The 10,968-nt window shown below is 39.3% G+C and overlaps 1 protein-coding gene across 1 annotated transcript; it reads left to right on the top strand.

Moving 5' to 3' along the window:
- Positions 1-9,762: 9,762 nt before the first annotated feature.
- On the top strand, positions 9,763-10,699 carry LOC129871678 (uncharacterized). Its single transcript, XM_055946639.1, has 2 exons — positions 9,763-9,875; positions 10,300-10,699. Exons 1-2 carry the CDS (start codon positions 9,763-9,765, stop codon positions 10,697-10,699), a joined length of 513 nt encoding a protein of 170 aa, XP_055802614.1.
- Positions 10,700-10,968: the final 269 nt, after the last annotated feature.

Genomic DNA, 10,968 nt, shown 5'->3' with positions numbered 1-10,968 from the left:
TTGAGGGTAGTCAGCCCCATTTAGGGGGTTCCACTGCAAGGAAAAGGTCAAGGGGATTAGTTCCGCTTTCTTCCTACCACGGATGAGTTATCATGGGTCACTCAGCTTCAGGATATTTTGATTGTGGCTTACTAGAGCACTAGGCTAGGGAGTGTCCCGATCGGGCTAGACTGTTGGTAGTAGTACCACCTCCACCAGGAGGTATAGATCAGGGTCACAGCCACAACAATGGTTAATAGGGTATTCAAAGAGGTTCCCGGGGAGGTAGGTTAGGTGGTAGGGTGAATGTTCATGGAAGAGGACGACAGGGCCACTTCTATGCTGCTCCAGTGAGGGTAGAGGCTGAGGCATCAGATAATGTTATCACAGGTACTATCCTTATTTGTCAGCAAACTACTTCAGCTTTATTTGATCCAGGATCCACGTATTCCTATGTGTCTATATATTTTGCTCCATATTTAGGTATTCCTTATGAGTCACTTGAGGTCCCGTTACATGTTTTGACCCCGATAGGGGATTCTTTAATAGCGGATCAGGTTTGTAGATCTTGTGCGGTGACTATTTAGGGGCATGAGACTCGGATAGATCTTATTTTACTTGATATGCTAGACTTTAATGTTATTCTAGGCATGGATTGGCTATCCCCTCATAATGCATTTTTGGACTGTTATGCCAAGACCGTTATATTAGCCATGCCTGGTATTCCCCTGGTCTTGTGGCAGGGTGTTTATAGTCGCTCGCCGATTGGGATCATATCCTTTATGCGGGCCCAATGGCTAGTTGCATCCGGGTGCTTAGCGTACTTAGTTTATATCTGTGATGTGTCTAGCGAGTCCCCTACTATTGATTCAGTTCCTGTGGTTAGGAAGTATACTGATGTATTCCCTACTAACCTACCTGGTCTACCCCCAGAGAGAGATATTGAATTTGCCATAGATTTAGAGCTGGGAACTAAGCCTATTTCTATACCACCTTATCGTATGGCCCCTGCAAAGCTCAAGGAGCTCAATGTGCAGCTTGAGGATCTTCTAGGTAAGGGATTTATTTGCCCGAGTGTGTCATCGTGGGGTGCGCCTATCTTATTTGTTAAGAAGAAAGATGGGACTATGCGGATGTGTATTGATTATAGGTAGTTGAACAAGGTGATGGTTAAAAACCGTTACCCCATTCCTCGTATCAATGATCTATTCGATCAGCTTCAGGGTGCGACCATGTTTTCTAAGATTGACTTGAGGGCTGTCTACCACCAATTGCAGATTAGAGAAGCCAACATTCCTAATACTACTTTTCAGACTCGCTATGGCCACTATGAGTTTCTTGTGATGTCTTTTGGGCTTAATAATGCCCTCGCAGCTTTTATGGACCTTATGACTCGAGTATTCAGGCCTTATCTTGACTCTTTCATGATTGTATTCATCGATGACATACGGATATACTCGCGGAGTAGGGAGGAGCACGCGCAACATTTGAGGGTTGTGCTCCAGACTTTGAGAGATCAGCAACTTTATGCTAAATTCTCAAAGTGCGAGTTTTTCTTGGAGTCTGTGGCATTTCTGGGACACGTGGTATCCAGAGAGGGTATCAGAGTGGATCCAGCAAAGATTGAGGCTATTCGTGGTTGGGCTAGGCACACATCTGTTATGGAGATTTGGAGTTTCATTAGATTGGTTGGGTATTATAGATGATTCATTGAGGGTTTCTTTACCATTGCAGCCCCATTGACCCGTTTGACCCGCCGGGATATTTTCTTTGTCTGGTTCGAGGAGTGTGAGTCAAACTTTCAAAAGCTTAAGGAGTTTCTAACCATCACTCCTGTTCTGACTCTACTAGTTGAGGGAGAGATCTTTTTGGTATATTGTGACGCTTCTGGTGTAGGTCTTGGGTGTGTACTGATGCAGCGTGGCTGAGTTATTGCTTATGCTTCCAAACAATTGAGAGTGCACCAGCGAAACTACCCCACCTATGACTTGGAACTAGCGGCGGTAGTTTTTGCGCTCAATATGTAGAGGTACTACTTATACGGAGTCCATTGCGAGATATATACAAATTACCACAGCTTATAGTTCTTTATGAGTCAAAAAGATCTTAATTCTAGAAAGCGGCGTTGGATTGAGCTACTGGCCGATTATGACATCTCTATTCTTTACCACCCAGGCAAGACGAATGTAGTAGCGGACGCCTTGAGACGAAAGATAGGGAGTATGGGTAGTTTAGCTTACTTGTCTGTTGCGGAGCGACCTCTAGGCTTAGACATCCAGTATTTGGCTAATCGGATGGTCAGGTTGGAAATCTCAGATTCTGGACCAATTTTGGCTTTTATGGGAGCTCGATTATCTCCACAGGACCAGATTCGTGGCTGGCAGTTTGAGGATGGAGAATTGGTAAAGCTTCGAGAGTTGGTTTTGTGAGGCAAGGGTGGCCAGGCTTCTATAGATTCGGATGGCATACTATGGTTTGATGGTCGCCTTTGTGTTCCCAAAGTTGGAGACTTTATTCAGTTGATCCTTCATAAGGCCCACGATTCCTAATATTCTATCCATTCGGGCACCACGAAGATGTATCAGGATTTGAGACAACATTACTGGTAGAGTGGTATGAAGAGAGATATAGCTGAGTATGTATCCCATTGTTTAAGTTGCCAATAGGTTAAGGCAGAGCATTATAGGCCTGGTGGAGTCTTTTAGAGATTACCCATTCTCGATTGGAAATGGGAACGAATTACCATGGACTTCGTGATGGGATTGCCTCGATCATCCAGAGGTAATGATGGTATTTGGTTCATCATTGATCGATTGACCAAGTCAGCACACTTTTTGCCAGTACAGTCCACTTTTACTACAGATCATCTAGCTCGAATCTATATTCAAAAGGCGGCCCATCTGCATGAGGTACCGATATCCATTATATCAGATAGGGGATCTTAATTTACTTTCAATTTCTGGAGGCCTTTCAGAGAGAGTTGGGCACCCGAGTTGATCTTAGTACGATATTTCATCCACAAACCGATGGTCAGTCAGAGCGTACTATTCAAGTTCTAGAGGATATGTTTTGAGCTTATGTATTAGAGTTCAAGGGTCATTGGGAGCAGTAGTTAGCTTTGGCAGAGTTTGTATACAATAACAACTACCACTCTAGTATTCAGATGGCCCGTCTGAAGCCTTATATGGTAGACATTGTCGTACTCCGGTTGGTTTGTTTGAGTCTTTAGAACCTGGGCCACACAGTATCGATTTACTTCAGGATGCAATAGCCAGAGTTTAGGTTATTCAGGAGAGGTTGAGGATATCTCAGAGTAGGCACTAGAGTTATGCTGATCGCAAGCATCGGCCCTTGCGCTTCGAGGTAGGAGATCAGATATTCTTACGAGTATTGCCATTGAAGGACGTGATGAGATTCGGCAGGCGAGGTAAGCTTAGCCCCATGTATATTGGGCCATTTGAGATTCTGAGGAGAGTTGGAGAGGTTTCTAATGAGTTGGGCCAATAGTATTTTTAGCTATACACCCTATTTTTCATGTTTCTATGCTGCATCGGTATATTCTATAGGAGTCTCACGTGCTTCAGTATGACTCTGTTGAGTTGGATAATCACCTGACTTTTATTGAGGAGCTAGTTGCTATTCTAGCTAGAGATGTTCGCCAGCTTCGTTCTAAGTCCATCCTAGTGATTAAGGTCCAGTGGCGCCATCGTCCGATTGAGGAGGCTACATAGGACACCGAGCAGGAGATGCGGGAGCAGTTCCCTAGCTTATTTGACCCTCCACGTATACTCTTGTCCTTACTTTCGCGGATGAAAGTTCTTTTAGTAGTGGATGTTGTAATGACCCTGAAGGTTATTTTTTTGGAATTTTTGTAAATTAACCATTTTACCCCTCCCTTTAGATGCTCCAAGTCATTTCTAATTGTTACTGAATGTTGATTTTTAGAAAATCCAATGAAAAGTTAAGTCCTTGGAAATATTGAGTTTCATAAGTTTTAAGTATTAAAAGGCGGTATTTGGGGTCAATTCGAGCTACGAGTCTTGGAATGAAATTTTGTCGATTCCAGCAGCTCCAAAATGTTGAAATAGGCTTAGGAGACTTTACGAAATCGGTTTTGGAGTTGTAACGAAGATTTGAGGCCTTGAGTTGAGAATTTGAGGAACTTTAAGCCAAGGTTTGACTTTGGTCAACTTTTAGAGTTCCGATATTCGAAATGGAATTTCGATGAATCCGTTGGATTCGGGAGATGGTTTTTAGTTTAGAAGAAGTGTTGATTGAATTTTTAGAGGTCCCGAGTCTGTTTTGGTATTTTGAAAGCCTGAGTTAGTTTAGTTGCGAATTTTTGAGTTTTGGGTCAGTAAGATCTCAAATTCAAATCCTGATAGTTCCATCAGCTCCGGAATGACCAAATTAGGCTAATAGCACTGTTGGAATGACTATCGAGGCAATCGATACGACTTTGGGGTCATTTGGCGCTTTTGACTTTGAAACTTAGTCTATAGTTGACTTTGGTCAACATTCTTGGAAAATTCTAATAGCGTGGTTAGTTCTGGGATGTTGATTTTCGTCTAGAACGACCCTTCGTTCGCTTTTCAAGGCTTCTGGACTAATATCGAAGCCCGTTGTGGAATATGGCTTAAAATGGTTCTTGGGTGTGGGACCCACTTTCTATTAAAATGATCTCGTATGGGAATTCTGAATACGCCATTGAGTTCGGAACGTCGAATTTAGTGGGTTAGCATATCTGGTTTCTTTTTATCGGATTTCGAACGAATTTTAAGTATCCCGTCGGAGACTTTGAAAATGTCCAAAATTTGTTCCAGCAGTGCTGCAGCAACAACCCGTTTTGGGGCTTTTCTCCAATTTTAAAACCCCATAACTTGAGCATTAGGGCTCCAAATTGGGTGATTCAAAAGGCAAAATTGTGAGGTATTTTGTGGAGAACGCATTGGAGATTGAAAACTGATTTGGAGTATTCGATTCAGGTAAAAATTGCAATTTTAATTGCAGCTGTGTCCATTTTCGGATTGAGTTTTTGAAGAACTTTGAGTAATTGTTTCTTGACCTATATAAACCTGATCTTGTTGATTCAAGGGTCTAAATTAAAGAGAATTTCGTGAGAAATCTCGCGGTAATTTCATAAATGTGAGGAGAAGCTTCGTTTGAGGTAAAAATGCATTTTTAGTTACTGATTTAGTCATTTTCTGAATAAAATTTTGTAGAATTTTGGAAGAGTGTTTCTTGGTCAATATAACCCCTTTTTGAGTGATTCTTGAGGCTAGATTGTGGGGATTTTTGCAAGGCACGTCATGGTGTAATTTTTTTTGATTTACAGATTATCTTTTTTGAGAAATTGACGTATAAAGAGGATGCCTTATATTGTTTTTTTAATTTGAAAATGTGGGAATTGATTGTTTGATCGTCTTACGTAATTTTCCACCCCAAATTGTGTTATAAATCTGATTTGTGAGATTGGGGTGACATTTAGAACCTGTTTTGGGGGTCAAATCCATAATTTCATATGTGGGTTCCACAATTCCCATTTTCGATCCCGAAATAGGTCCATCTCCAAAAATTATGAAATTAGTGTCTAAACGACCGTATCGACGTCGTGGTTGTGTTTTTGATAGATTGGTAGCATTCTGAGGCCGTTCGAAAGAGAAAAGCTCCATCATAGTAAATTGAAGCTCGTGTGTTTAGCCCACAAGTAGGCTATGGTTTACCTTATCTTTAGATTGAGATGGAATGTGTGAAAGCATATTGAAATAGTTTGAATTTGGGTTGGTTAGTTTGATTATATATCTTAGGTGGTAGAAATCTTGCTTTAGGCTTATTATAGGGTTTTCGGATATTTAGAAGCATGTGTATCTTGTCGTTATTTGTTAGTATTATAAGGAGAGTTGAATGAGAATGTTGTTGATACTGTGGGGTATGTTGGCCTTAGTATAGGATGTAAACTTGCGTTAGATGTCCCGACGTCATTCCGGTGGACTTAGATCCTTGTAGAATGGTGTAGCGGGCTAGTGCCTCATAGTTTGGCCTTAGTTAAGCGTTACCCTTGCACTTAAAAATATCTTCATCCATAAATCGATACAGTCATGACTTTCGTGATGCATCGACAATATTAGATTTCATGATCATTGACTTTAGCTCTAGTTCCATTTTCAGCGGTATATCGGTTGACTCATTTGGGAAAAGATTTTTGGTACTGTTGTATTCTAATTGAGAAGTAGAATGTTTGGCATCATGGGATAAATTATCTGTGAGCATCCGGGTATCAAGTCCCGGCCTCCGTTCTAAATTATCGGGGATCATCTGAGTACTCAGCCCCGTCCCTTACCGATTTGCAAGTATGATGAGAATCCGGGTATCCAGTCTCGACCTCAATCATATCGATGTATTACAGCAAGCATTTGGTTACCCAGTCCCGGCCTCGACCGCACTTATGTATTATGGTAAGCATCCGAGTACCCAGTCTCGACCTGGGCCACTTTGAATATTCGGGTGAGTATTTGGGTCTCAGTCCCGGCCTCGAACCCTAAGTCACCACTAGATCGATTGATTCTTAGAGATTCTGGGTTTGGAAATGATAAAGTACTTCAGCTCCTGGTTCCTAGCCTTGGTAGTTGTAGCTATTCTGTGTACTCGGCGGGCTTATGAGGGTTCATCAGAGTTTTTATTTAACTTGCGCATGAGTGTCCCGATTGGGCTTATGGGGGCCCAGTTGGGTATAGTTAGCTGTATTTCTCATAGGTAGTACTCTTTTCCCTTTTGATGCTTATGTTGACTCATATTTATGCTATTCTTCTTTTTCATATTGTTTTTACCTTTTCTGCTCAGTCGGTCTATGATGCCTACTGGGTACCTGTTGTCTTGGTACTCATACTACACTCTGCATCTACTTTCGTGATGCAGGACCGAGCACCAACTATCATCGTGGATAAATCGAGCATGTTGCAGTCAACTTCGGAGACTAGGGTGAGTACTTGGCATTTTTGGATCATTCCTGTCTCCTTTAGCATTGATGGCCTGTCTTTTGCCTTCTGAGACTATCCAGTTGTAAAGGATAATTTCAGCCTTATGTCTTCAATTTTAGACCAGACCTTTCCAGAAAATCAGAGAGAGAGAGTACGAGAGAGAGAGAACTTCTAGGGTAAGAAGCCATTTTTGACCTAAATTCCAGTCTCGAATTCCGAAGCACATGAAGAGAAAGGCGTTGCACATTGCATTGTCTTCACTTTAAGCTCAAAATCAATGAAGAAGGATTATATTGATGTGGTTTATTTACACTTAAGGTAATAATGAGGTTCTTTTTTCCTTATTAGTAAGCTTGTTAAGAGATTTAACAAATTAGAACGGAGGAAGTAGCGTTATAAATTTGTTTGTTGCTTTATTGAGACTTATGCATTAGGGGCTATTTTGGGATGGACTAAATGGGTGGAATAAGTTAATTTATGATGTAAAATGATTGTTGATATTATTGTTGATGTTTTTGATAAGTTGTTGTTGTTGAAATTGGGGGAATAAACTTTTGTTTTGCACACCCATTTTTGGATAGGACTGTTGTTAGTAATTTTAGTTTAACTCCTTGTGTAAAGCTTTGTTTAGAGTGATTCAAGATGTTATAGAAATATATTTCATATATATACAACTTTCATGTAAGATCTAAAACCCAATTTTGCTTTAATCTACTCGGAAAAGGTTGATAAAGTACAGGGGAGGTGCTGCCCAGATTTAGTTTCGAACATCCTACATGGACTGATGTTGGTATTTTGAGCATATATCTTTGTAAAGAATTGTTTTAGGGGTAATTCAAAATTTTATGATACCCTAATACATATGTATATAACTTTAATTGAGTCCATAAATCCTATTTCCCCTATTTACCCCTTCAAAACTGAGAAACAATACAAGACAAAAGTGTTGTCCAGAATTCCTATTTTGATAGTTTGGGCTGATTTTTATTGATTTCATGTTGAGTTTCGATATGCTGAGACTTTTAAACATAAGTAGATATTTTATTGTGTATTTAAGGTACATATTCTCTTTACAAGCTAAGGGGAATTTTTTGATGAAGTCGACTTTGGTTGGTCTATGGCGTAGATAAATTGAACTCCTTGAGTTGTGGTAGAACTTGTTATGTGCTAAAACACCAAGATTTGTGTATAAACTTGAACTTGGAATATTTTATATTATGACATTGGAAGTATATTGATGGTTTGTTTCCTTACTCTTTGTCTTGTATTATGGTATGATAATTATCTCAAGTATTGCAAAACTTTAGCTAAACCGCCCACTTGTACGAATTTCTTGCTTATTTTGCATTTTTGTTGGGACTTTATCCTTCTTGTTATGTTGAATTGTCATCGATATTGGCATACCTATTAATTCGAATCTTTCCCATCTTGACTTTGAATTTATATTTCGTCTTGATGATGAATTTTCATCCATTTTTTAGTACAAGTGGAAAGTCACTTTCAACATGGTTCTTGATTCTCTTGATATTGGGTGACGACCCTTATTGATATGGGCTTTAGTCCTTCTTCATTTCAAGGATTCGGTCTGTCTTGATACTGATTGTGCTTAGTGTAAAGGCATAATATATATATTAGGCGAAATTGATTGTTTGACAACTCTTTTGAATTGAATTATAAGCTTTCTTGATACTTGAGCCTTCAAATATTAATATTGATATTTTGAAACTCTTCAAGGTTTGTATTTGATACTTTGATATACTTGTTCAATTGAGCTTACTTTTACCTTATTGAGCCACCTACGATGAACAGGGGAATTGAAGAATCTAATGGCTCCAAGCCCAAAGTTTATACACTACTAAGCTTTATGCTTAGCGATATTATTTTCTATTATAGGTAATGTGCGGGAAGAGATATGAAGATGAACATTTGGAGTAGACTTTTTGTAGCCCTTGTGAAGATCACATCTCCATATCCATCTAGTTTTATAAATATTTTTGGGACTTGTACATGATATATGTGGAATTTATTTATGAAATTTTGAAGGCTTCTGACAACAAAACCATATGCTTGTAACTTGAAATGGGTGACTAGTTTTGCTACTTTGGAGTGTGCTTTTAACTCAAGTCATGCCATGTACTAGTTTTATATTTTGACTTGTCATTATACACAAAGGAAGATAATAGTTTTGGTATAATTACTAGTTTGAGTTCTGTTTATTTTATGGACCCGCAATGGTGTTGAATTGGAAATAGAATTTCAAACCAAGTTTTCTAAATATGTTGACTATTTGGGATTATAAGAAAAAAAACTATATTTTTTTTGTAAGTGGCATCCTCCCAAAGGGGATGCTACAAGCGTTGGTATCAAAGCCTAGGTTTATGATTTTAGGACTATTGTTGTGACTTGTTGGTATACTGTTTCTTTTTGTCATATTGTTTTGTTAGTATAATGTGCATATGCATCATGTACATATCCCTAATGTGATGTGATCTTACCTTATAAAGGAATCAGGTCGTGGCATCTTCTATTTTTAATAGATTTATGGAAGCCACTCGTAAGGGTTTAAATACCTCTAATGCCCAACTTCACCTCCAAGAAGGGGTTGGAGAACATTTTTCTAATTCTAATCCTCCTAGTACAAGTGGATCTGAAAAGGAAAATAATCAGGGTATAAGAGTTGGGCCAGACCCTCAAATGACTCATAGTGCTCTTGCTATTGATCCCCATTTTCAACAAATGGTTGATTTGTTTCATCACATGAAGAGTGTCTGGCCCTAATGAAATAAACTTTAAGAAACTGAGAAAAATGGTTGGAGTTGAGTTTGAAGACACTGTTGACCCTACAGATGTCGAGAAGTGGTTGAAATGGATTAAAAGAGTGTTCGAGCAATTAGAGTGTTCAGACACTGCCAAATTTAAGTATGTTGTCTCACTGTTACAAAAAGATGCCTATGATTGGTGGATAAGTATACCGAATGCCAAGGCAAAACCTCCTATTTTTACTTGGAATGATTTTGTGAAGAATTTCATATGAAATATGTCCCACCTGCTTATCATGATGCAAAGAAAAATGAGTTCTTAAATTTAGAGAAAGGGAGTATGTCTATCGCTGAATATCAGCAGATGTTTCTTTGGCTATCTCGTTATTCTGGGGGTATTATTCATAACAAAAATGATAAGTGCAGCCGATTCGAAGGCGATTTGAATGACTCTATCAGAAAATCTGTAGCGGTCCTATAACATGAAAACTTTTGTAAATTAGTTTCAGCTGCTCTTACTTGGAAAAGGATCGACAAGGAACAAGCTAGTAGAAATGAACATAAGTTCAGGAATGCTTATGCAGATTCAGGAAGTCCATCAAAAAGGGGAGGTTTGATAGTTACAAAGCTAATACTTTTCGCAAGCTAGCCCAACATAAGCAGAATAGATCAAGTTCCTCTACTGCCAGCATTCCAACCTATGGCCAAGGCAAGGCTCGTATACACACTTGTACACAATGTGGAAAGAATCACTTTGGTACTTGTAGAAGAGCATCTGGTGCTTGTTTTAATTGTGGGAACTTCGATCATAAAGTGAGGGATTGTCCTAATCCTAACCCCACTTCTTCTCCATATATGCAAGGCTCTATTCAAAAACCTATTACCACTCCCTCTCAAGGGAATAGAGGTGCAGGATCTAGAAATACACAAACAACAAGTGCAGGTGGATCCAATCAAGTGAGTGGGTTAAGAGCTATAGCATGAGCATATGTGATAAGATAGAGGGATGACCAAGATAGAGCAGATGTGGTTGTTGGTAAATTTCACTTATTCGACATATATGTTGTTACATTATTTGATCTTGGTTCTACACATTCGTATGTTTGCTCATTATTAGCTTTTCCTAAAAATGTGAAATCAGCGACCCTCGATTGTTGTGTGCTTGTCCAAAGTCCTTTGGATCAACAAGTTGTTTGCAATCAAATTTATCGAGGTTGTCCCTTGGTTATTTAAAATCTAGTCTTCCCTGCTGA

The sequence above is a fragment of the Solanum dulcamara genome, chromosome 2 (assembly GCF_947179165.1).
Source record: "Solanum dulcamara chromosome 2, daSolDulc1.2, whole genome shotgun sequence".
NCBI lineage: Eukaryota > Viridiplantae > Streptophyta > Magnoliopsida > Solanales > Solanaceae > Solanum > Solanum dulcamara.
Note: the sequence above shows the minus strand (reverse complement) of the source record. Positions and strands in the feature narration are given on the sequence as shown.

Coding starts and splice junctions, on each gene's coding strand:
- LOC129871678 (XM_055946639.1), top strand. CDS start 9,763: ATGGTTGGAGTTGAGTTTGAAGACACTGTTGACCCTACAGATGTCGAG. Junction 9,876..10,299: donor TCAGACACTGCCAAATTTAA/GTATGTTGTCTC, acceptor ATGCTTATGCAG/ATTCAGGAAGTCCATCAAAA.